This window comes from Citrus sinensis, chromosome 2, assembly GCF_022201045.2.
Source record: "Citrus sinensis cultivar Valencia sweet orange chromosome 2, DVS_A1.0, whole genome shotgun sequence".
In the NCBI taxonomy this organism is placed as follows: domain Eukaryota; kingdom Viridiplantae; phylum Streptophyta; class Magnoliopsida; order Sapindales; family Rutaceae; genus Citrus; species Citrus sinensis.
The window spans coordinates 23,704,843-23,730,383 of record NC_068557.1 but is presented as its reverse complement, the minus strand read 5'-3'; the positions used below and the strand labels follow the sequence as shown (position 1 = coordinate 23,730,383).

General features: G+C 33.1%; 5 protein-coding genes across 6 annotated transcripts in view; 3 read left to right on the top strand and 2 right to left on the bottom strand.

Annotated features, from left to right (window-relative positions):
- LOC102608194 (uncharacterized) overlaps window positions 1–7,464 on the top strand; it is a 91,548-nt gene extending 84,084 nt beyond the window's left edge. The window contains exon 8 of the mRNA XM_052434637.1: window positions 7,452–7,464. The gene's annotated coding sequence lies outside the window, so the exon portion shown is untranslated. The remainder of the gene's footprint in view (window positions 1–7,451) is intronic.
- On the top strand, window positions 1,065–2,204 carry LOC102627508 (homeobox protein knotted-1-like 2). The gene is made up of 4 exons (XM_006469264.2): window positions 1,065–1,214; window positions 1,367–1,417; window positions 1,715–1,813; window positions 1,964–2,204. Exons 1-4 carry the CDS (start codon window positions 1,065–1,067, stop codon window positions 2,087–2,089), a joined length of 426 nt encoding a protein of 141 aa, XP_006469327.1. The 3' UTR covers window positions 2,090–2,204.
- Window positions 7,465–7,873: 409 nt separating the features above from the next.
- Window positions 7,874–11,991, top strand: LOC102609621 (heat stress transcription factor A-8). 2 transcript variants are annotated; one of them, XR_003063905.2, is made up of 3 exons: window positions 7,874–8,154; window positions 10,476–11,495; window positions 11,666–11,991. XR_003063905.2 is itself a non-coding variant. In XM_025095066.2 (2 exons), the coding sequence occupies exons 1-2, from the start codon at window positions 7,936–7,938 to the stop codon at window positions 11,427–11,429; spliced, it is 1,173 nt and encodes a 390-aa protein (XP_024950834.1). In that variant the 5' UTR covers window positions 7,874–7,935; the 3' UTR covers window positions 11,430–11,991. The 2 variants fall into 2 exon arrangements, 1 of the variants encoding a protein (XP_024950834.1); XM_025095066.2 differs by having other exon boundaries at window positions 10,476–11,991.
- Window positions 11,992–12,294: 303 nt separating this feature from the next.
- LOC102609925 (vacuolar iron transporter 1) lies at window positions 12,295–14,393 on the bottom strand. Its single transcript, XM_006469207.4, has 4 exons — window positions 13,906–14,393; window positions 13,680–13,765; window positions 13,440–13,554; window positions 12,295–12,729 (listed from the first exon to the last, which is right to left on the bottom strand). The coding sequence occupies exons 1-4, from the start codon at window positions 14,130–14,132 to the stop codon at window positions 12,435–12,437; spliced, it is 723 nt and encodes a 240-aa protein (XP_006469270.1). The 5' UTR covers window positions 14,133–14,393; the 3' UTR covers window positions 12,295–12,434.
- A 7,217-nt stretch (window positions 14,394–21,610) lies between these two features.
- On the bottom strand, window positions 21,611–23,855 carry LOC102610226 (vacuolar iron transporter 1-like). Its single transcript, XM_006469208.4, has 4 exons — window positions 23,535–23,855; window positions 23,312–23,397; window positions 23,055–23,169; window positions 21,611–22,008 (listed from the first exon to the last, which is right to left on the bottom strand). The coding sequence occupies exons 1-4, from the start codon at window positions 23,777–23,779 to the stop codon at window positions 21,711–21,713; spliced, it is 744 nt and encodes a 247-aa protein (XP_006469271.1). The 5' UTR covers window positions 23,780–23,855; the 3' UTR covers window positions 21,611–21,710.
- Between the last annotated feature and the right edge of the window lie 1,686 nt (window positions 23,856–25,541).

Sequence of the window (25,541 nt, the reverse complement as noted above, 5' to 3'; positions counted from 1 at the left end):
TCTCACTAACTTGATCTCCTATGACATCTTTTCTCACGATTGAAAAAGAGATCCTTTCTCTTCCTATTTCTTTACAAGGAATCATATCACAGAAGTAGATCCGACTGATGTTCCTTCCATTTTTTTATATTGGGTTCTCTGAGGCAATCACGGCAGATGGTAAGCTGGGTATATGAATCATTTTTTTTTTACTGAGAGTAGTCTATGCATATAACGTATATGAAACTATCAGTTGCTCAAAGTTTTGAGTTTCTTCAAAATATGTGTGTGTGTGTGTGTGTGTGTAGTGACTCACAGGTCACAAATTGTATCATTTTTTGTCGAAAGAAAGTTATTTAAGCTGAATCATATGAAAATGGATGTCACATGCTCTCGAAATTACCTCAAGATATGTAAAATGGAAGATTTTATTTTAGAGCATTTTTTGCTCTTTCTGTCTGCATTATTATTATCATCATCATTCCCATTCTCCAAGGAAAAACTTTATAAATCAAACCACCTAGTACTGTAGCAAAAGCTAACGTATTCAAAGAATCTCACTGACCAGATTTCAAGCAAAAAAGGCGACAGAAGATCTCATCTTGGTGAAAACAATGATGCAACAACATACAAAAGTCTACATATGAACAGTAATTAAAGGCCAGCTCTTGTGTCTGTTAGTCATTTTCCCTTTCTGAGTTAAACTTTTTTGCCATATATGAACTGCTATATGAAAATTTAATGTCCCAATAATCGAGGAGAAAAGAAGGAAAAAAACAAAAGAAATCCCTTGAGAAGTAGTTTTCGGGCAAAAAAGAGGGAAGCACTAGAAAAAGCTTTTGTCAGATCATATCACTGACTCACTCCTTTATCAAGTTTCACCTTGCATGCATGCACAAATTGTGATTATTACTCATTTGCTTCCAAGTTCAAAAAAATAAAAAAAGCACAAGTAACCACGTACACCTGTACTTGAATTTGCAGTCATATAGAGCATAGCTAGCTACTATAAACATCCAAGAATGGTAATGCTAGTTTCTGTGTGTGAGAGAGAGTAGTGAATCAAAGGGAAAGAGAGGAGAATAATGGAAGCTAATAACAATGTTAGTGATGAGAACTGTAAGAAGGGATTTGTTGCTGATGTTGAAGAAGAAGATGTAGAGACTCTAAAGAGGAGAATCTCAAGCCACCCTTTGTATGGCCTTTTGATTCAGACTCATTTGAACTGTTTGAAGGTATCTATCTATATGCATCTCCCTATTGATCACTTTTATATGTAGTATTTTTGTTCTGTATTTCATATGATGAGTTGTTTATAACTGTACGGGTCATGTGTGTGCTACTGATCACTGACTACATTCTTTCTAAATTTGTGCAAATGTGATAGCAAAACAAGGCTTTTGAGAGTTGGGACCATCAAACAACCCGCATATTACTGGTTTGTTTGCATGGACCACACTAATTAATTAAACTGAAAAAATCCAAGCTAAAAGATCACCAATGTTGTCACAACCCAAAACTTTTATTAACTCAGACGCTCACCCAGAGATATATACGTATATTTTTTTTCTTTGTTAACTGCTTTCTCGTTTCTTTCTTTCTTTTTCTTTTTTAAATAATTTTTCAGTTACATTATGACTTTTTTTTTCCTTTTGGGTTTTGGAAGATTAGGTTATTGGCAAATAGATATCATTTATTGTCTCTTTCTGACAAGCAGTTTTGAAAGTGTCTTCAGGTGAGTTTAGGTGAAGTAGGAGAGGTTGGCACAACAGATGCAGCAAATTTAAACCAAGCTACCATTCCAAGTTCTTCTTCAGAACTTGATCTTTTCATGGTATGTTTTATTAATTTCTCTAGATCATATGGGTTTGACTAATCTACAATACTACTAAAACATATTGATAATGACGTATATACTTGTAGGTCACTTTTCTTTTTTTTCTTTTTTTAACAATATGTATTAATTACAAACTGAGCATGACAGGAAGCATACTGTGCTATACTAAGCAAGCTGAAAGAAGCTATTGAGGAACCAGTAAAAGAGACAGAATCTTTCATTGATGCCACGTATGTTCAACTCAGGGAGCTTCGTGAAGACGCACCCAAATAATCCAATCCAAAACCCAACTCTCCAGCTCCATCGTTAGCGACCGACTGGACGCTAGGCCGTGTTATCTGTCTTTCATCTTAATCTTATTATTATTGTCGTTGTTTTTGGTGTTCAGTAATTTTAGTAGCTAGATTTGAGAACCCTCTGAGTTCAACTAGACCATTTTCATCTTGCATGAACAGTACTATTAATCCAACACGATGTTAAGAAGCGCTTTTTTTTTTTAATATATATATATTATGTTATCATTGATACACAATATTACAATCATAAATTTAACACGACCTTGAGAATCTCCTATTTTTATATTTTATCACGGATAGTTTTCAATCCAACACGTCGAAAAGCTCTTTTTAAAAAAAAAAATTATCATTGATACTTAATATTACAATCATAGATCTATTTACATATTTTATAATTATAAATTTACTAAATTAGCATAAATCAAGTCATTATTATGGAGAAATTTTAGAATATATCAGAGGTACCATGTCAACCATACAACAAGTAAATGATACTATAACATGTGTTCATTTAGTTTGAAAAACTATCATGTAAGTTGTGATTATATTAAATTCGACTACATATAGCATGCATGCATCAATTAGTTGTAATACATCAGAAGTATTCTAGAATTTCCACATTATTATGTCATACGCACCAATAATAATGAATGATATCTACCCCACATCTTGGGAGGAGATATCTACCCTATTCAATTATATAATTGGGAGGAGATAAAATTGGGACTTCATTTGTGCCCTTCAATTAAGGGAGAAATTTTAGAATATCTCTGATGTATTACAACCAATTGATGCATATATGACATGTGTAATTGAATTTAATATAACCACCACTTGCATAATGGTTTTTCAAAATAAATACACATATATCATAGCATTATTTGCTTATTGTATGACTGACATAGTACATATGATGTATTATAAAATTTCTCTAATTAAGGATATTGGATTACCATTAGGATCCGAATCCTCTCCTAAACATTTTCTCTCATAGTCCTCCTAAACTTTCAAGGATCCATTGACACGTGTCATTTAATTTCATTAAATGGTTAAGATTTTGTTTTAATTAATTTTTACCTAAATAGACTTGCAAATTCACATGTGACTCCCATTAAAATTTTTTCTGCAAATTTTTTCCCTCTCAACTCACGCTAATTTCTAGCAAATTGTTTAAAAAAAGCACAAATTATAGAACAGTCACCTACAATAAAGTTTGCATCTTAATTTCATTTTTTTCCTTTGTTTATTTTTCTTGATATTTATCTTTTGTATTGTTCCTCTCTTATTGTTATGGTTATAAATTGAGATAAGTTATTTGGTTTAGAGAGTAAGGAGGCAAAAGTGGGTTTATTGGGTTGTTGAAAAACATCGGTGTTTGAAGATGTTGGCAAAGGCAGCGTTGGAGAGTGGGGAGCAACAGATGTGGCTAACTGTTGTTTGTATCTAGAAAGTGAGACGACCATCCTGTGGTTGGCACTTATGTTTTTAACAAGTGCATGACAGGGAGGTGAGAACACAATAGCAGCAATTTAATTCGCCAGGACTTTCATAGAATAATGAAATTAAGACTAATGATTAATGAATTTTTTTATAATTGAATGTACATATGATTAAGATTCTCTAACCCTTGTCAAGACCATACTTCATATGCTTTCAACAGCTATTTTCAAAAGTTCAAGAACAAAGGTGGATCAAGCTACTTCAAAGGAGCTGCCATGATTATTGAACTTAAATCCCAGTCCAAACTCCTGCCAATATGAGTTCATACCATAACTCATCAGCAACCATCAAGATCATCCCAATAGGAAGAATTAAGTTCTACATTTCTTCATGCCCCCCCCCCCCCTCCCTCCCCCCACAAAAAAAAAAAAATTTGACGAGAATCATACATGAGTTTGGAAGTCTATTTAGGTAAAAATTAATTAAAACAAAATCTTAATCATTTGATTTCATTAACGATATATGTCAATAAATCCTTAAAAGCTTAGAAGGATTAAGAGAGAAAATGCCTCGAAGAAGATTTGGATCTTTACCATTGGGCTACATAGAATATAATTAAAAAAGATAGGCTTCTAACACCCCTCAACTATCCTTTTAAATTCCCTTTTATAATACCAAAATAACATTTCTCTCGAAATTAATAATATTTTTATTTGAGTCTTTAATTTTTAATGTTTCTCACTTTAAAATGCTTCTATAGTTGGCATCCAAAGAAAAAGAAAATTCTTTTATAATCTTCTTACCTAACCCATATAAATAATTCTTTGGGTGACAAATTTTTTGAAGTTTTATTATCTTAATTCCTCTCTATAAACTTTCTCTTTACAGAACTCAAAAATACTAACTTCCAACAATAAGTGTCAATAAATCTATAAGAAAGAGAGAGAGAGAGAGAGAAATAGATTATTTCAAATTTTTGTAAACCAGATGATAGATGAAAGTCATAAATTAAAAAAAAAACTAAAGAAAATAGGATGATAAATTTGAAGAGTTTGCAACTACACAGAGGGCGGGAAAAAGGCATCCATGTACATGCAAAAGAGAAGGAAGAGAGAGAAAATGTAAAAGCATTCATTGTATTTGTATTTATCTTTGATTGTAATTTTAATAGGAGAGGGTTTTATCAATATATTAAAAGGGTGTTAAAAGTACGACTATATTTGAAATTTTAGAGAATGGGCCAGACCCAAACTAATCATTGCTAACCTAGCCCAAAAAATATAATCATGAAGTCAACTAAGCAACGAAACCTAGTGATGCGTATATATCTAGTAGCCGTATGGGAAAATATTATGACTCATAATTGGATGCTGACCTAAAGGGTCATTAATAGTAACAAACCATATGTTAAGTGTATAATAAAAAAAAAAATCTTTTAATTTCACCAATTTTTGATGGATGAAATTCATTCATCTAGATCAAGTTAAAAATATTGATGTACAAAGGTCATCAAGTCAAAAATAAACATTAAGGATACTAGTTTAGAAGTTTTTTTTTTTTCACATTTCTTGTACAGCTAGTGTGAATAAATGTATGCATAATTAAACATTTAAATATTCAAACTCATTTTGGTCACGGCATTCAAATTTATATTTGGTCCTATAGAATATAATTTTCAATATTTGAAGAAAATCGAAAATTAAAGGCTTAATATGTCAGAAAATATGAAAAGCTTACATAGTCCTAGTGCTATTTTTGAAAATTTGGAAACAAACTTATTTAATTAAGTTTCAAACCTTCTTGGACAGTTCTGTAATTATAGAAAAGTCTGAATACATGGATTGAAAGTATAAAACTTTCAAAATAGTGTTGAGTTAAAGCGGTGAATCGGTTTGTTTAAAATGAGTGTTTAGTGAATACCCAATTAATCGGTTTACCTAAGAGGCGAAACAATTGTTTGAAATTTTCCAATGGTAACTACCCACATCAGAAAAGTGGTGAACTGATTTTGGTAAATCGACAAGTCTATTTAGGGTAAATTTTGAGTTACTTGTTCCAAACGGCTAGTTTCCAAATTTTTTCTATGAAACCCAACTCTAATCCATTTTACAACATTTGCTAAGCTTAAACTTGATCATTCTAAGCATCTTTGAGCTTTCATTTGCTTACTTACATACATTAATCCATTATTTTGAGTTATAACTTGCTTATATACTCGTGTGAGGAATTTGATCTTGTAAGAATCATTTTTATTTGTAAATTTGAGAACTTAGAAGTATGAGAAATATTTAGATAAGAGGTGTGGGATCAATAGTAAATGTTTATTGCACATTTAAATTCAATTGTACTCTTCATTAAAAAAAAAAAAAAGTCAATTGTACTCATTTTGAAGTCTTAGGATAAAAGGCTTAGTTAATAGGATTCTCAAGCTTAATGCATGGACGTATGCAAGTTTGCCAAACTACGTGAAAATTCATTTTATTTGTTTTCTCTATCATTATCTTGTTATATTAATTGTTATAGTTATCTTTGTTGAGTTTTGATGGTTGAAGTTGTTGAATTATGTTTATTATTGGAGAAACTTTTGAAAATCCTTATTTACCCCTTGGGTTGTCTGGCTAGAATTGCATGAGAATTTGTTAAAACAACGAAAACTTAGAAAATCCACAATTTTATGTAAATTATTATTATAAGCTATTGAGTCCTCATGCTGCCGTGCTCGCCTGAGTTTGTGCTTATTTGACTTATTTAAACTTTCAATTATTGAGCTCTCCTATTATTTTGTTCTCCTACAGACATGCTTGTTTGACTTATTCGAGTCTTTATCTACTAAGCTCTCCTCCCGCTATGCTTTTCAATAATCGTGCTTATTTGACTTACTTAAGTTTTTAATTATTGAGCTCTCATGTTGTTGTGCTCTCTAGTAATCGTACTCATTTGACCTATTTAAACTTCCTACTATCATACTTTTCTATAATCATGCTCTCCTATAATCATACTTATTGAATTAAAATCTTATTTTCACTTTTGAACCTTTAACATTTCTTGTTACAATACTACTAACCTGTAAAAGAATTTCTATTTTTTTCGGGGAAAAAAACGAAATAAGGGAAAGTCTTTTTAAATGAGATGAGACCAAGAAAATTCAAAAGAAAGACCAAGACAAGGGTTCTGAGTCTGACGCGCACTCGACCCTGCCCAACTCCACTTTCCAACTTCCTTCCTCTTTGCCAACACGACAATTAAGTAAAATCAGTCCTTGGGCACACTTGTTACTATGCTATTGGCCACAGCTCGTAAGTCGTAACAATCGAATGGCAGCCGATCCTGTCTACAAATATCTTTTGCCTCTCCCGTTTCGGAGTAATATCATATGAGCCCCTAAAATTTAGTAAAATCACAAGGATACATTTACTTTTTCTTTTCATGTGGCTTTCTTCCCTAGTCCCTACCGTTAAATTTCCTTTAAAATATGTTGCTATCATCGTTCAAATATTTACTATACATATAAAAGCAAAAACAAATAAGATTTAATTTAAATTTTTGTAACAAGAATACATGCCTCTATCAACTAAATTTTAATGAAATCTAACATGAACAACTGGTATGAAAAATTATTTATTTATTTTATCTTTTAAAATAATAAATTGGTGAACAAAACCGGAATCAATTTTTTAAAATGATTTACCATTTAAGCATTAATATTTGAAAAAAATGCCAAAACAAATCTCTAGATGAAAAGATTTCGTCTAATCAATCAATTTTAAAGAAATTTAACTGAATAATTGTAGATTAAATTTTTATTTTCTTAATCTTTATTAATTTAAAAAATTATAATGGAATTGTAATGAGAACTAATCATTCAATTGATCTTAAACAATATATTTTTGGAACTACAGTTTCATTTTGAGAAATTTTCCCCTAAACTTAAAGTTTCAAATGGCTCATTTTCTTAACAAATTTCTTGTGTGATTGGATTGCAGAAAACTATGTTGAAATAAATAGCAAGTTTGTTTTTATTTTTTTCCAAATTAATTCTCACTTATTGAAATTTAAATTTAGGAGATAAATTCTAAAGAAGCCACTCTATTGGATCTGGACCTTAATTTTAAATAAACAGCAAATTACATCTTATTTGTGGTTTCTATAACAAATCATGGGCTCGAGGTTATTATCCATGCACTTCCCCAACAAGTTCTGATTTCCTAGTAATATTCCTAACTTGGCAGTTGGCACGATATTAAGCCGTACAATTCCTTTTTTTAGAATTCCGGATTTACCCTTGTCCCTCTTTTAATTTAAAAGGGTACATCTCAGTTCTCTTGATATTTATTATTCTGGCTTGTGGTTTTTCTTGGTTTCTGAGAAAATAATTGTCTGAAAATGGTGAAATCTAACGATGACGGGTCCAATTCAGTGGCGCCTTTTCTAAACAAATGCTATGAGATGGTTGATGATGAGTCAACCGACTCGATAATCTCTTGGGGTCAAAGCAATGAGAGTTTTGTCATATGGGATGTGACTGAGTTTTCAGTTCAGTTGTTGCCTAGGTACTTCAAGCACCGTAACTTCTCCAGCTTCATCAGGCAACTCAATATCTATGTGAGCTTTGTTTTGCTCTTATGGGAAATTTTACATTTCAGTTTTTGTTTTGATTTTTCTTTCTTGGAATTATGTGGAGATTTTTGGAAATGGGTGTTTGTGCTTGAGTTGGGATTGTTATTGGGTTAGTGAGAATTCTCTGTTTTGTTTTTGAGTAATTACATCTTTTATTATGAGATTCTGGATCGCTTTTTAGGTTGTGCTCTAATCTATGTTCTCTTGTTGTTTTGTTGGCTTTCTGAAAAAATTGCTCATTGGCTCTAAGAATTTGAATAATTTGTAATTTTGTTCATCTAATCTATTAGTAATATATAGAAGTTGAGGAATTTGTGACACTGCTTTATGACATAAATTTTGGTTCAAGTTGAGTGAACTGAAGACTATGATATATTAAATCATGCAAGGAAAACTCAATTGATTTAATGTTATTCTTTTATTTACTTCTACTTTTTGTTTTGTTTAAAAATTATTTTTTATTGTCTGACCTTTTAGTATGGAAGAAGACCACTCCAATGCTTAACCCTTGATGCCTGTTGAGCCTCATGGGTCAAAGTGTTGATATAGTCTGGTTTTGGTGGCTCGTCGTTCTATATCTTTTAGTACTAATTCCTTTCAAATTTTTGAATATTCATGCACTGATCTTTGATACCTACAAAATAGAATATTTATATCACATCTCTCTGATTTTCCGTGCATAAACTATGTTCCTTAAGAGCAATTCTCTTGGCATTGCTGTGCCTACTTGTTGCTTTTGGCTTGACCTGTTCCAGAATTCTCTCTTTATGTTTAAAGAATCTTTCAATTCTGTTAATTAAGGATGGGAGAATGCAGGGCTAATCTGGTTGTTAGATGGGTTTACCAAAGATTTCATGTTTGTTTTGATAAGCATCAATTTTCCTACACTTTATGAGATATTTTCCATGATTCATGATGAGCGTTTATAAGATTGGATGAAGTTCTCCTTCTTGAAAGTAGTTTATTTTTTATTCCATTTGATTCAGTTGAAAGTTTAGAAGGTTTTCGAGTGTTAGGTGATTGCTGCAGTGACTTTTATTTTAGCTCCCGAAAGATGTGTTTAATGAGAAACAGAAACAAATTGGTCTTTCACAACTATGGTTCACAATACTTTCTTGATTGTGGTAGTATGCATTCAATTATTGGGGATGAATGTTGTTATTAGGCAGTTATTTCTTGCAGTCCTTGTCTGCTAATTAGGAGTGATGTGTAGACTGTTGTGTTGGAAATTTTTTGTATAGGTAACATGGATAGCGCTTAATTTTTTTTCAGTTATAACTGTTTTGGCTAAAAATATTGTGTACCATTGAATTCTTACATAACCTTGTTAAGGTTGATAATGATGGGTGAAACCTAATGCCCTTACTATGACTCTAGGGCATTCATTCCCTTTTATTCTGAAGTATGGAATCTGCCATAGTTTGTGGCATTAAGCAATGATTGTACAGAGCCTAATTGTTTCTTGAGTTATTACCATTGACTTTTGCAAGGTTTTAAGATTCATATTAAGAAATTGAATTCTTGGACTAATAACTGCTTGGTCTTAAATATGCCAGTTGATAGTCCCATGGTTGCAATATCTGAGATGAGGAGAGGGAGGGCCATCATTCTCCTTGTCATTTGTATGGCAGAAAGGACGGATATGATATCATTCTCTGTAACTTCGAGTGCAGAATCTGAAATGGTCACAATAAAGTGGAAGCATAACAAATTTTGATAAAATCAGATTTGTTCTTTTTTGAATGCGAGAAATGTAGTTTCCTGATCTGTGGTTATTTTTTCCAAAAGGGAAAAAAAAATGCAAAACTTGTTCTGTCTTATCTTTTTGTTTCCATGACCTCTGAGTCTCTGACCTTATTAGTGACGCCTTCTTCTAGCCATGATCAAAAGCACAATCATCTTAAGATATCTGTTATGGCATTTTTTCTAGAAAGTTTTAACAGTTCATTGTCCTTGCTTGCATTTCTTAATTTGATATCTCTAACCGTTGGATAATTTTAGATCGTGTCATCTTCAGACATTACCGTTAGATAAGAGTAATGTTCCAGAAGTCCTCCTTAAGGACGGTGGGAGCATCTTTTGTTGTAGGTAATAAGTGTAATTCGTTAGTCACAAGACCCAGTTCAGGCTTTCAATAAGGGCTACTGGTAACAACAGTATTTGCTTATGTAATAGCAGAAATTCATGTGTTGTCTTGTGTTCGGTCACATGTCTGAGTTTGCACATGTGAATGCATGTCTTTGAAATTAAATTATTTGAAATATCAGTTATCGTTGAAACAATTACTTACTTTTAGCTTTTCCCAGGGGTTTAGAAAAATCGACACAGACCGTTGGGAATTTGCAAATGATGGATTCGTTAGAGATCAGAAGCATTTGTTGAACAATATTTGTAGAAGGAAAAATACTCAAGGGTCTGAGCAGCGAAAATCATTGCAGCAGTCAGAAAAGTTGGTTGAACCATGTGAGAAAATTGACCATTCGGCACTGTGGAAGGAAGTTGAGAATTTGAAGGCTGGTAAAAATGCACTTACACAGGAGTTGCTGAAACTTAGGCAGTACCAGGAGACTGCAGATAATAAGTTGGTTCTCTTGAGGGACCGTGTTCAAGGAATGGAAAAAAGCCAGCAGCAGATGTTGTCATTCTTAGTGATGGCCATGCAAAATCCAAGTTTTTTGGTTCAGCTACTCCAACCAAAAGAAAATAACTGGCGCATGGCTGAAGCAGGCACTATGCTCGAAGAAGTTACAGAGGTTGGTGAACCAATAGCTTCTGATAATATGTTAGTAAGATATCACCCACCAATAGATGAAACACCGAAGCCTGTTCTCAAACCAGTGACAGATTCAGGAAACCAAATGGCATCTGATACTTCTGACGGCATGAAAGACGTATTCATGAATATTGATTTCTTGAAAATGCTAATGGATGAAAATCAGGCCCCATTCATTCCACTGGATTTACATAATGATGGTGAATGGGAAAAGCTTCTTTTAGCTAATCCAATTTTGGATAATTCTGAAGATACTCAGGTAGATAAAGATAAAGAAGTGGATAAAGAAGGACATACTGACGTAGACATGGAAGCTGAGCCAGCAGTATCTGGTTCTGAGTTGGAGAGGCTTAATAATTTGGAACTTTTACTACAAGAATTGGACAAATCTCAGAACTTTGACAATGAACTGGAGAATGCCCGACACTTGGAGTTTCTGACTCAGAAAATAGAACTTTTGGCTTCTGAAAGTAATTACAAACTTTAAACACTGAAGAAAGTTATCAAATTTTTGGTGGGGAGGATATCCTTGGGAACACTTCATCAATTTACTGTAAGTCGCTACCTGTGACTATTTTGGCATGCATATGATTTACTACTAGTCATGGAGATCTCTTATCTTATTTGAGACATTTTAGCAATTTGAACCTTTTCTCTGAAGTTTATGTTGATTTGACCTCGAAGTTTAATCTGATGGGCAAAGGTTATTTGTTATGTGGACAGATCTTGGCATGATTACTTGATTTTCTCCGTCTGGCTACTGGGGAGAAATGGCGTGGTAATTGTGTCATATGATTTTCTTATAGCTGTATAAAGAAACTGCTGCGGATGCCACTTTATATTGTGGCTTTGCATTTTTAACCAAATATAGTTCGTCTCAAATCTGTATTAATTTGATGGAAACGCTGTATTTCCATATTGCACTAAGGTGTTGTTACTACACATTCACCTGCTATACAATCGCACATTCTCTACCTTTGTATGTATCTGGTTTAGATCTTTGGGCCTAGAGGCATTACTTCAACCCCTATCTATTGATCTTCTCTCTCTGTCTGTGTCTGCAAATGTTGTTAATTTCAAAATTTTTGTGATTTTCTAGAACTTGAATTTGCCAGAGTATTGATTAGTGCTGATCATGGTATAACTACATTTAGACAGCAGACTTCGTGCCAAATCCTTTGATTTTGTTGTACTGTTCATCATCATCAATTCACTGTTAGTCCTTTGTGAACTGCAATGTTCATGATTTAATTTGTCCATTCATCTACAGAAGAATATCAAATTCACAGTTTTTAGTCAAAGCTTCGTAATGAAGTCTTACGTTGTTGTTATGCATTTTTTTGGACCAAGGATTTAGGCTGTTGTAAGGCCGGAGGATAGCATTCCCAGGCAATTTTTCCGTTGATTGTTCCATTTTTTGCAAAAATAAATTCACTACACTAGAAAACAACACAAATTTGCAGGTAGGAAATATTACATAAACAACACGTTTTTAAGCTACGGCCTTGGCCATGCCAAAAGCAGCAGCGGATGCAATGGCTCCGATGAAGGCAGTTTGGAGCGCACTTTTGACAGGTTTATTTCCTGTGAAGTAACCCTTGGCATAGCCAAAAATCAGCAATGCCACCAAGGTTACAGCGACTGATGCAAGCACGGCATCGGTAGCTCTGGGAATGAACATGTAAGGAATAAGGGGTACCATTCCCCCCAACACATAAGCAATTGCGATGGTTAGTGCGCTATGCAATGCTCTTCTTGGATCTGGCTTCTCCAATCCCAATTCAAACCTGCATTCACAAATCGCAGCCAATATCTTTCGTTACTGTTTCCCAAGCACTCAATACTACTAGGTCGAAGAAATACTGAAATTATAGGCAGAACCAAGTTTGTAAGAGTGGGCTGAAGCTCAATCGCCAATATGACTTGTTTTCTTTTTTTTTAGAATAACCAATAAAACACTATCGCTTAAAGCATTCAGACTTTACTTCTCTAATATCAAATTAATCAGCAAGACTACTAATAATATTGTTGTTTTTAAATTGAAGAAGGATATCCTCTTATGACTTATCCCTCCGTTTATAGAAATCTGAAGTGCTATCATCAGTGCTTTGAATAAATCGAGGTTCAATGAGGAAGTGTCCAAGATAAGCATCCAGTTTTGTGTCATAAAGACAAATCTCTAGTTCCCAAGTTGGATAAGAAGAAGCAAAGCTAGCAAACTAACTAAGCAGCGGTTGCCGTATTGCGTGGTATTATAACAAATAAATAAATAAACAGCAGCAGATAAACAACAGGGGCAAATGGCTTATTTAAGCAGTCAGCACCGCGCTTTCTTATCTTACCAGCACATGGTGTTGTCGTTTCAGAAGCTGATTCAACTTTTCCCAATAAGCAGAGTGTGCGTACGAATGCATACGTATACTATTTGAACAGCAGTAACTCGGACGGTAAAAAAAATAAAAATAATATTACTATTAAGATAAACGGTGTTACTCACTTCATCATAAATTCAAGCCAAGCTTGAGGCTTCTTCCTTAGAGCATTAACAACAGGTCCGTATTCATGTGGCTCTATCCCATAGTCCGCCAGTATCCCCGCCACTTCAGCCGCTTCTGCAATTTCAGAACAAAATGGACCCACCGGAACGCACCCCACCACGCCAATGGACAATATAATAATATTAATATGATTGATTAATTAGTAAAAAAAGTAAATAAAAAAGCATAACGTAACATACCTGTATCAGGAACAGTGATGATCTCTTCTTGCTCTCTTTTCAACTCCCTGGCATAATGATCAGCTTCACTCTTAGCCGCCAGATACCTGCATGAATATTCAATTGTCACGTGTAAGAAAGAATAATAGTTTGAGTTGTATGATGCGAATAAAGTGTTTAAGACCACCCTGATAATAGATTCAAATATATATACAGTCATTCATTAGTGGTGAGTAGCCTTAAATACCCGCCGAGTCCCATGGAAATGGCGCCGGCGGCCACCTCGGCGATGCCAGCGGTGAGGACGATGGACGACGTGGCATTGGCTCCGGATAACCCGGCAGCGAGGGCAAAGGGCACGGTGAGACCGTCGGATACCCCGATGATCACGTCGCGCACGATCTCGCCGGCGGTGAAGTGTTTCTCTCTGTGCTGGTTGAGAAGGGTCTGCTTCTCCGGCTCTATGTTTGCCATTTGAATTGAATTGAGTTGATTTCAGAGAGATGGTTGGATTTATATGTGAGTATAGTATAGAATAATTAAAAGAAAAAGAAGAGGATTTTTGGGGGCGTTAACTTATGATTATTGATTAGTGGCCGGGGCCGTCGATGATGGCCTGTGTGTATGAGAATTGAGTGGGCGTTAGGTTATTTGTTTGGCTTTTCTTCTGTTTGTATTGGGATGTTGTGGGCGTTGATGCCATAATAGGGAAAGTCGCGTGACAAAACTTTTAAGTTTAGGAGTTAAATTTGCAGTCAAATTATTTATATGTAAATAATAACTCGAAAACGACATCCACAATAGACTTATAAAAACACGCATATGATTATCTCGTTAAGAGTGTTTAGAAAGACATGGTCGAGTCATCCCTCGTCCAGCACGAATCACCCGAGCTGGAACAGGTTGGTTACTTCTGTCAAAAGATTTTGTAAATGAATTAAGACTTCTCTCACTTGATTATTGGCGGCATTAATAGAATTAATAGAAGAAAGAGAAGTGTTATAACTACTATTTTTTTTAGAAAATTTTTAATTCAAATACTAAAAACTTATTTTTAGTTGGAAAATCTTTTGAAAAGGAAACTTACTCTTTTATTCTTCCATTTACTACATTAATAAGTTGATAAACATTTTAATAGTAAGTTGTTCTTATGATTCGTACTGTTATTTTAAAAGACTCTGACCAAGATGTTAAAGTATCACCAAAAGACTTTTCAAATAAGATTTTATTATTTATTTGAAGAGATACGTCAATAATTAAGGTTCTAAAAGACACTCTAATTAAAATTCTTTAAATAAGAAATGATTCACTCTCTTCAAATTTGGAGAGTTGATTTCTCCCCCTTCAATTTATATTTTATTACTTTTTATTGGAGAAAGAGAGATAAGTGTTTTAATTGCTATTGACTTTTTCTTTAAAAAAAAAATTATCATTCGTGTACCCTAAAGATGCACCTTTATAAAAAAAATACTACAATACTTTTAAGGTGTATCACTCATCCACCCAAAAATACCAAAATGTATCTACCTACCACTATTCCGTCAGCCACCATTTGCAAACTAACAAAATTGTTGCGAAATGACAAATATGCCCTTAAAACTCAAAATACCGCAGAAAGACAGAAATACCCCACAAATCAAGCAAATGAAAATAGATCTGTTAGAGGCAATAACAGTTATATTTTTGGCTATATAATGAGCTATATCAGCAACACATTTCCTTGCAACAAACAAAAAATTTACCATCCCTTTATAACCAAAAATCAATCGTGCATTACATTGTAACAAACAAAAAATTTGATATCCCTTGATAACCCAAAACCAACAGCACACCCCTACTCTCTTTCACCACACACCTAACATTCACTTCAAATACAATAACAAATACTCTCATTTGAAAATAGTCTCTAGTGAAGCATCAAGTTCGGCTGTCAATGAATTCAAAAGATACAAAAAAGAGAAATGCCAGCCAAAATATTATAAGTGTGGCGTGCAGGCAGTGACTCTGGTGTCAACTACATTGCAAAATCCTAATGCAATGTTTTGGCCATGCAAGTGGAAGCATTGTGGAGCGAAGCATTGTGATTTTTGGGAATGGCTCACTACTGAATCTCTCATATATCCTGATACTAATGAGGAGATGTCATACGAGCAAAACTCAAAGCTGGCTGACAAGGTGGTGAAAAAAAAAAAAGAGGCTGAAAATCATTGAGGGAAAGCTTAAATATATCTTAATTGTGCTAATATGTGTATTTGTAATTGTCTTCATGAGAAAGTAATCAATAATAATCTGGAATTGAATTGTAAAATCCAATTAAAACAGCCATCATCTAAACAAAACACATCCACGAAATAAATTTTCTTCAACAGAACACATCCAATAAATAAAATTTATCTACAACAAAACACATCCAATAAATAATGTTTCTTCAATAGTAATAATCCAGTAGAGACATCCAAAATATTGGAATGACAAATTAGAATCTCGTATAATACATGTTCCAACAAATAAAACACATTCAAAAAATCTGGTTTGGCTCATGTAAGAGCATAATTAAGTTAAGTTGAAATAAGATAAACAACATAGTTTAGGAAACTAAAATTGAGCATCGAACTCATTACAAAGCACCTGTTGCAGTCGATCGTTGTGATGGATTTTGGGATTGGTTCACTTGTGATAAGCTAACATCTGAAGTCATTCTTACATTACGAAATACAAAATAAATTAAAACCACATATATATAGTTCACAAATTGTTCACAATGAAGTTATAACATACAAAATGGGCATCAAACTCAGTACAAAACACCTGTTACGGCTAAAGCTTGTGAAGGATTTTGAGATTGGTTGACTTGGGATAAACTGACACCTACAGCCCTTCCTACATTACAAAATTTAAATTAAATTAAGCTTCTATATATGCAGTTATGAACTATGAAATACAAGAAAAGAAATTCAACCAAGTTCAACCTTTTTTTCTGCTTAGTCCAGCAGTACTTGCAAGTTTCTTTTCCTTTGATCCAGCACTGGAGCCCTCACTTGGACCACTTGGAACACAGTTTGTCATTATTGTATTTCTCATTTTGGTACTTCACTAAGAATTAGTACTTGTAGTCCTAGCTGCCCTTGCAACTGATGGCCTCAATGGATAACATCTTAGATTATGGTTTGAGCCACCACAAACCGAGCAATTGACAAAAAATTTCTTGCTGCGTTTTTTAGGTTCAGTAGCTACCCTATTCCTACATTTCTTTGGCTTTCTAATTTTTTTCTGCACAATTGGGGGATTTGGCCTTTCACCATGCTACCATGTACACTCATCAGGAATGAGACTAAACATAACTGAGTAAGTATTAATATAAGCCTGCTTCGTGAAGCAAAAAAGGAATATACTCCTCAGTTTCATGTCTTGCATAATCTATGCTAGCCATGACATGAGGGCAGGGTAAGCAAGCAATTTTCCAATACCCACAATCACAAGTCTTGTCTTCTAATTTTACTACAAACCTTCTAGCTGGATAATAAGCATTATCAATGACCTGAAAATTCAAGTCTTTGAAGGGTGCACGATTATTTTCTCTCTTTTTTTGTATGTTTTATCCAGGTCTTTGTAAATTCTAGGAGCAATAGTTTTTAGCCAGCTATTTGCCTAATTTATTCTCTTTGTAAATCTCTTCATAAGTCTGCATCTAATCTCCTCAAGCATTGACAAAACAAGCCTATCTCTATAAGGCAAAATCCAATTGTTAAAGCATTCAGACGCATTATTATCAGTTCTCTCTATCTTGCAGTTTCTGTCATATGCATGCATAGACAAAGTGTACCCCTGCAGTTCTCTTTCCAACTAATTATAAGCTTCTATCTTTTCATCTTTGATCAGTGCCATTGCCTCATCAAAATCATGTTTGTTGCTGCTCTTAGCTGCCCTCCAGAAAAGATTTCGTAATTTGGCACCAGCATGGTCTCTGGCAAAGTTAGCATACACATGCCTACAACATGCCCTGTGATATGTAAAAGGCCATGTGTTTGGGATTGCATTCAATAGCCCCTTTTGTCTATTACTAATGAATGTTACATGCCTTCCATCATCAAAATAATTGTGTAAGTGTTCAAGAAACTAACTCTATATTTCAGTATTCTCAATCTCGCATACAAATAATGCCAATGGGACAATCTCTTTATTAGCATCTGCAGCAACAACAGCCAACAATACTCCACCATATTTCCCCTTCAAGTGGCATCAATCTATTCTAATAAACTGTCTATAAACATTCAGAAAAGTATTTTTTTTGTGCTAGAAAAGCAATAAAGATTCTCTGAAACAGATATTTTTCAGGATAATTGACTGTATCACAAAGCACCTTGCACATAGGTCCTAGATTAGCCTAATGAATAACTGCAGCATACTGAAACAACTTTTAATAGCCCTTAGATTGATCACCATACACCAGAATCCTTGCTTTTTCTCTAGCCCTAAACATTGTCAGCTTCTCAATCTTCAATATGAATTTTTCCTGCATATAAGTCTTGAGAAGAGATATCATGACATTAGGATCAATAGCAACATGTCCTTCTATCATTTCAGCAATCCACGTAGAGGCCACTTTCACAGATTGCTTCGTAAGCCTACACTCATGCTTTTTGTGATACCCTCGCAACCAAAAACCATTTCTTTCATTCAATCTTCCACCATTGACAAACTATGGACAGCCATGCTCCTTACAAGTTGCATAATATCTCCTTGATTCACTATATTTTATGTTAATGTTAAACCCTTTCCTAACCATCATATCATGCAACACTTGCCTAAAATGACCCACATCTATAAACACATCACCCATTATTAGCCTATGAATCCCATCAGCATCTAATTTATACTCATATTTCTCTAAATAAACACTAAACTACACACTGCCAGCATTTTTGTCTTCATCTGAAGAGTTAACAACCATTTCAACTTCCCTGGCATCATCATCCAGTAATACATCAGCATCACTATTACTGCCCTCATTATCATCGCTATCCTCAACAGGCTCAATATCATTTGTGTACCCAACATATGGTTCACCACCACCATCATCATTGTTAATCTCTGACCAATCTGATAGTAAATCATCTTCAATAGGTGGTGGCTGCACAACAACTTCCTCATCATCATCACCATCACTATGAATTCTTTTATCTGATCGGTTCGATAATAAATCATCTTCATCTTTAATTGAATGGCTAACTTTTGGTGTGCTTATTTGTAAATCTACAATAGTAAAATGATTATTCAATGTATTAATGACTTCTGAAGGCAACTATATTCCTAGGTTAAACAACAATGAATGTATTAACAGAGAATTTGGATATTGAGGGCATAAAACTGGAATGCCATCAACTTCAAATGTAGTTAAGCCCATCAAATTATGGATCCCAGTTAAGCATTTTAACCCAAAATCAGAATCTAACACAATTTTCACTTTGTTCTCTGGATTCATCATATTTAATATGATTTTTCCAACTTCATCTAACCCATGTACACTAGTTATCTTCAATGCCTCAGTTCTTATTCTATCAACAGTAAAATCTTCAGGATGAATCAAGCCAATATTGTTTTTTTCTCCTCTGAAAGAAATTACTAAGTCCATTGGAGACATGTCTGTTGTGACACCAAACAAAACAGGGCATACTTATAAATGCAAACTCAAGTTTTTTAAAAAATAAAACACGAAATAAACATCATCATACCACAGTTAAGTAAACACACATTACCATTAACATACAACCGAATGCATATAACAGCAAAAAATGATTTCAATTAACATATAAAAACAGTCCCATGAAAACCAAAACCAATATTATTTAAATGCACTTTGTTTTAATTTTAACATGCAAAAACATTACCCACATAAACCACAACCCATTTTGTAATTTTCTGCACTTTAGGGTTTCTAATAGAAATAAAAAGATACAAATTCAAATAATTTATTACAATATCGTACATCTATTCATTAAATAAAAGATATATTGCATGAAACATGCTTGATATATGAACATACCCAACAACTGATGCTTCACTTGCTGTCTTCGAGCAAAACAAGCTAAATCTTCAAATCAAACTCCATAAACGTCAGCTACACTTATTTAAATCTTGAGGGCATTTAATGTATTTGGTGAAAAGTCTACGGAAATAGGCAAGAGCGGCTGATTATTTTCAGTAGATGGAAGCTTTCTCTCTGCTGGAAGCGTTCTCTCAAATGTTTGCTAAGAATTTCTTTCCTTTCACATTGGTTTGGGTCTCAATTACAATGAAACGACGTCATTTCATTGTTATGTTTTAGCTCCATTGAAACGACATCGTTTTATATTAATGAAACGATGTCGTTCTGCAGCGAACGACATCGTCATCCAGTGTTGAACGACATGTCATTTTCAATCAAAGCTTCTGCTATTATAAAAGATAATTTTACCCTTATGACATAACTTCTTGCAAACGGTGGCTGGCGGAATAGTGGTGGGTAGATACATTTTGGCATTTTTGGGTGGATGAGTGATACACCTTCAAATGTTATACTATGTGTGATAAAAGTACATCTTTAGGGTACACGAATGATAATTTCCCTTAAAAAAATAATTATTTGATTAAAATAATATTAACTTATTTTATTTGAAGAGCCTTTTAGATAATATCATATTTTTTCATCCTTCTATTTGCCACATAGGTATTTGAAGAGTAAAATTTATAGAGACTTTTGGAGATGCTCTTAGGCTACCAAATTATCCTTAGAATTAAAATTTGAAATAAAATAATCAACAATACTCAAAAGTTTGGAAGATGTTATATATATAATTTGATACCAATAATTAATGAGTGTCTATTATTTTTGGCGTCTAATGTTTAGGGCCAGACCCAACTTAACCTTCATTAATTAGAGTAATTAATAATTTGATCAAAAGTCAATAATCTCTTGGTTGGATAAGTTGGTGCCTTCTCCCCTATGATGTAAGATGAATGGTTCGACTCATCCTAGTAGCTGTGAGAGTTATTATTAAATTAGGCTTCAATAAAGATTAGTTGTATTGGACTTATATATGTTGGATTGATTGTAAATTTAAATGGATTTCAATTATATTTCACTTTGATTTGAATTGTGTATAACATAAAAAAAAATGTTTAAAAAGGGAAAAGATGATTAATATCGTTTCAACCAAAAAAATTCTTGCCATATATACCATATCATTCACCTGAAAACAGACAGAAGGCTCTTGAGTCTTGATAAGGAACAAAAGGTAAAATGAAGTTGGAGATAGCTTATAATAATTAATGTTGTTGCCAAGATCTTCCTCCATCCTTAAAAAAAAAAAAAATCACTTGGATGGCGCTCCACTAATTTCCTAAAAAGTATGGGGTAAATAATTCATTGTGATGGTTATCGTGGGAGCAAAAATTAAATAATTGATTAAAGGTTAGTGAATATGAAATTGGATAATAACATAGTTTTAAGTTGCAACTCTATATCCATGTGCTATTTGAGTTTAGAGGACAAGTAATGCTATTATATATCTCAAATGATGTGTTATATATGATGCGATTTCATCATAATATTTTATTTTTTTATTAAGTCAATTAATTATTTAATTTTATCGTTTTCAGTGTAGATACAACACGAGTTAATGGAATATGATTCTCTTAATCTAAGCTCTACTGAGCTTTTAAAAACCTTTTGTCATGTGTCTTTTAGTGGTAGTGTGTGGATAATATTTAATTTCTTTTGTTTTTTATTTATTAACAATCAATCACCAATTAAGTTATTTGCTCAATATATGATCAGATCAAAAGAGAATAATGATCCCGAGTTAATTCCTGTGAGGGCGGAATACAAATTTTAATACTAACCTTTTAATTTTAACATCAGAATTAAAGATATAATTATTTTTAGTTTCTGCAGCAAATATGAAATGAGTAGATGAAAACGTACAAGTGGACAACTTTGGCCAAGCACTAAACATAGAAGGATATGCATACAAGCCGAAAGGCCAATTTGAGAGTAAAAGCTAATAAAGAAAATCAGGCTCTAAAAACTTTAGCTATGCTGTAGGCAGCTGCAGAAGCAACAGCTCCAATGACGGCAGTTTGTATGGAGCTCTTGAAGGGCTGGTTACCAGTGAAATAACCTTTGGCAAAGCCAAAGATCATTAATGCTAGAATGGTGAGTATGACTGAAGCAACCATGGCCTCCCTTGCAATTGGAACCACCATGTAAGGCAAGAGTGGTACCAGTCCACCCATTATGTAAGATAAGGCAATTGCTACTGCACTTTGAAATGCTCTCATTGGATCTGGTTTCTCTAATCCAAGTTCAAACCTACAGATATAAAAAAGAAAAAAAAAAGGAAAAGCCATCATAAGCATGAGAAACTGTGCATGAAAGAATAAAGAGAAAAAGCTTTTAGTAAAAGGTAGATAAAAAAAAGATCTTTTATCCATCTCTAATGTGATATCAAAACTAATACCAAACCACCTTTTACACTATTTTTAGTATAAAATATTTATCCAATGTAACACCAAAATGATGTTATGAATAGTATTACACCAAATAATATAGTGCAATACTATTCATTTAGTGGTAGAAAAAAGTCTCGAATATTCTTATTATTTTTTCTTATTTACATATATGTCTTATTTTATATAATATTTTAAGTTATTATTATTTTTTTGTTATTATTTTTATTTCATTTTTTAATTTCTGAATATTATACTAATATTTTAAATAAAAAATATTCAACACAAAAATTAATAATAAAAATAAAATGCCAAAAACATTAATTACTAGATTACATATTACAAAATTAAAAATACAAAATTAAATTAACACAAATTAAAAAGCTATTACTACTTGCATAAATTAGAATAATTATTTAATAATTTAGGATAAAGAGGATCACATTGTACTCTAAAATGCATTACTTGATCATTTATGGGATAAATTTAGTAATTCAAATAAATAGAGTATTATTATTGTTATTGTATATTTCTATATTAATTTAATGTTTAGTTTTCATAATGTACTAATTTAGTTAATTAAATGCAAATTTAATAATTTTCTATATTTGTTTTGTTAATCGATATAAAATTACTTATTACTTAATTATTTATATTAATAGTAATATTTATTATGTTAATTGAATTAATTCTTGATAATTAAAAAAAGAAAAAGAAGAATATTTTTTTTTGGTGTCAAATTTAGTGTAAATGGGTTGGGGATGAAATAGTAATTTGGTGTGAAAAATGTGCATTTTTAGTGTTGGTGTTACACTAAAAGAAAGTAATTTAATAACTTTCTTTGGCTTAATGGTGTTACACTTGACTAACATAATCCACAAATTAAAACAAAATAATACATATGCTTACTTCATCATGAAATCAAGCCAATGTTTTGGGTTCCTCTTTAAAGCATTGACCACTCCTTCATACTCATGAGGCTCTGCCCCATACTGTGCTAGAATTTCTGCACACTCAGCAGCCTCTGCATGCATGAAATTGAATGCAAAACTAATTAATTACATGATCAAGCCAAAAGAAGGGGTGAAAAAAACCAAAAAAAGAGAAATAATTAAGCTGGAGAGCTGGAGAGCTGGATAGCTGGCTAGCTAGCATTCTAAATAAACCTATGTCAGGGGCATTAATGATCTCTTCTTGTTCTCGCTTTAGTTCCCTCACGTAGTGATCAGCTTCACTTTTTGCAGCTAAATACCTGAAATGAATGGACACATTAAGCAAAGATATGAAGAGTTGTAATCTCATATAACGTAATTACAATAGAAACTAAACGGTTGAAAAATTCATGAATTAGATGAAAGATATTTGTGGAACTAAATAATAAAAGATTACCCCCCAAGCCCCATGGAGACAGCACCGGCAGCAACTTCAGCGATGCCAGCGATGAGAATGATGGAGGAGGGCACGTCGGCTCCGGACAAACCGGCGGCGAGGGCGAAAGGAACGGTAAGGCCGTCCGAAACACCAATGATAATATCACGGACAATCTCACTGGACGTGAAATGCTTCTCCTCATGCTCTTCTAATTCTAAGAGCGGCTTTTGCTTCTCTGGAGCCGTGTAACTACTTGCTGCCATTTTCTTTCCTTTTTTTTTTTTTTTGGCGCTCAATTAATTAATTATTTCTTAGCTCTCAGTAATACTACTAATGAATTCTTTCTCACTCTCGCTTAATTCACTTGGAGATCTTGGTGAAATGAAGAGAAGTTAATGGCATATATATAGGGGAAACAATGTAATCATTTAGCCTAACCTAATAATAATTGGTGCCTCTTATATGCATATAATGTAAGAGTAATGATAGCCATAAACTCTTGTATAAACTGATGTAATTGGTTGAATTAAATATCTCTTGATCCACATGATTTATTTTTATTATTTTATATTTTCATTTAACCAATGAATTAATGTAACATCAGTTTGTACAAAAATTTTTTGTTGTATCATCACTCATAATGTAAAAGTGTCAGATGTTTATGCAAGAGTTAGATACATTTTTGTTTAATAATTATGATCAATGCATACATTTTGCTAAAATTAAAAAGAGCAATGATACAGCCACAAACTCTTGTACAAATTTATTTTGTACAAACTAACGTGGTATTAATTCATTGGTTGAATGAAAATATAAATTAAAAAAAAACAAATCATGTGGGCTAAGTGATATTTAATTCAACCAATCTTATCATGCCACATCAGTTTGTACAAAATAAGTTTGTACAAGAGTTTGTGGTTGTATCATTACTCAATTAAAAAATCCTAACTGGGCCGAGAATATTACAACAGGATTAAAATAAGGTTAATTGACAACAATAACAAGTTTAACCTTAATTAGTAGTTAGAATAAAATTATAGCAAATGCTATGTTACAATTAATGTAACATACACACTCAACAACAACCACACAAATTATGTGGGCCCATTATTTGTGTGGTTGTTGTTGAGTGTGTATGTTACATTAATTGTAACATAGGGGCTCCCTAAAATTATATATGATCAAAATGATGGACCCAACAGAGAGAGGCGTGTGTTAGGCACAAGCTTTGTGAAGATACGACGGCATTTGCCATTGATTGAATTATATTTTTATGGAAGAAATGAAAAAGACGTGTGAAAAGAAAAGGATGAGAAGAAAATTTTCCATTTTGACAGCGATACCCCGACCGCTTGGCCTTACCGCCTGAGGCGTGTGTGAGGCAAACTCCTCGTACGGTGACAACAGCAAAAGCGTCATTGAGACTTTGATGGGAGATAAGAATTACACAAGGAAACAAATAATGAAATTTAAACAAGGAGATGATGGCGTATAATTTTTTATCGGAAATTGAATTAACGTGAAACAAATTTAATTTAATTTAAATATATCATTATCGAAGAATTAACGTGAAACAAATTGAATTTAATTCACTCCTATTTATTCAAATGTGGCTCAAATTGATGCTCAGGTAAAAAAAAAAAAACCAAAAAAAAAAATATAATTGAACAACTTAGAAAGAAAAAGAAAAAATTCGATCGAATGCAATATCTTGAAGATTCTTCCACGTTTTTCATTTCATTAAAGCAGTCGGGATTATGATTTTTGGGAAGTTTATTTAATTCCTATGGTTTTTCATTCATTCCTATCAATTATATGTCACAAATTTTTAGTTTATAAGGAACAATTCTATAGATTTTATATAGATTCGAATTTCCCCAAAAGAAAGAAAAGTAAAGGAAAAGTAGAATCTTGCTAACTGGCGCTTTCGAACTTTATGCTTTCAAGTGAACCCTAATTGAACAACTGAAATTGGATTAGACCGTTTATGGTGGCTTTGATTATTGTTTGTCAAAAGGAGATGGA

What these genes read in the sequence shown, in the direction of transcription:
- LOC102627508 (XM_006469264.2), top strand. Translation starts at nt 1,065, where the DNA reads ATGGAAGCTAATAACAATGTTAGTGATGAGAACTGTAAGAAGGGATTT. An exon ending in CTCATTTGAACTGTTTGAAG is followed by an intron (nt 1,215 to 1,366) that starts GTATCTATCTAT and finishes CAAATGTGATAG; the next exon opens with CAAAACAAGGCTTTTGAGAG. An exon ending in AAACAACCCGCATATTACTG is followed by an intron (nt 1,418 to 1,714) that starts GTTTGTTTGCAT and finishes AAGTGTCTTCAG; the next exon opens with GTGAGTTTAGGTGAAGTAGG.
- LOC102609925 (XM_006469207.4), bottom strand. Translation starts at nt 14,132, where the DNA reads ATGGCAAACATAGAGCCGGAGAAGCAGACCCTTCTCAACCAGCACAGA. An exon ending in ATTTCCATGGGACTCGGCGG is followed by an intron (nt 13,766 to 13,905) that starts GTATTTAAGGCT and finishes ATATTCATGCAG; the next exon opens with GTATCTGGCGGCTAAGAGTG. An exon ending in TGGCTTGAATTTATGATGAA is followed by an intron (nt 12,730 to 13,439) that starts GTGAGTAACACC and finishes TTGTGAATGCAG; the next exon opens with GTTTGAATTGGGATTGGAGA.
- LOC102609621 (XM_025095066.2), top strand. Translation starts at nt 7,936, where the DNA reads ATGGTGAAATCTAACGATGACGGGTCCAATTCAGTGGCGCCTTTTCTA. An exon ending in TCAGGCAACTCAATATCTAT is followed by an intron (nt 8,155 to 10,475) that starts GTGAGCTTTGTT and finishes AGCTTTTCCCAG; the next exon opens with GGGTTTAGAAAAATCGACAC.
- LOC102610226 (XM_006469208.4), bottom strand. Translation starts at nt 23,779, where the DNA reads ATGGCAGCAAGTAGTTACACGGCTCCAGAGAAGCAAAAGCCGCTCTTA. An exon ending in GTCTCCATGGGGCTTGGGGG is followed by an intron (nt 23,398 to 23,534) that starts GTAATCTTTTAT and finishes CATTCATTTCAG; the next exon opens with GTATTTAGCTGCAAAAAGTG. An exon ending in CATTAATGCCCCTGACATAG is followed by an intron (nt 23,170 to 23,311) that starts GTTTATTTAGAA and finishes TCATGCATGCAG; the next exon opens with AGGCTGCTGAGTGTGCAGAA.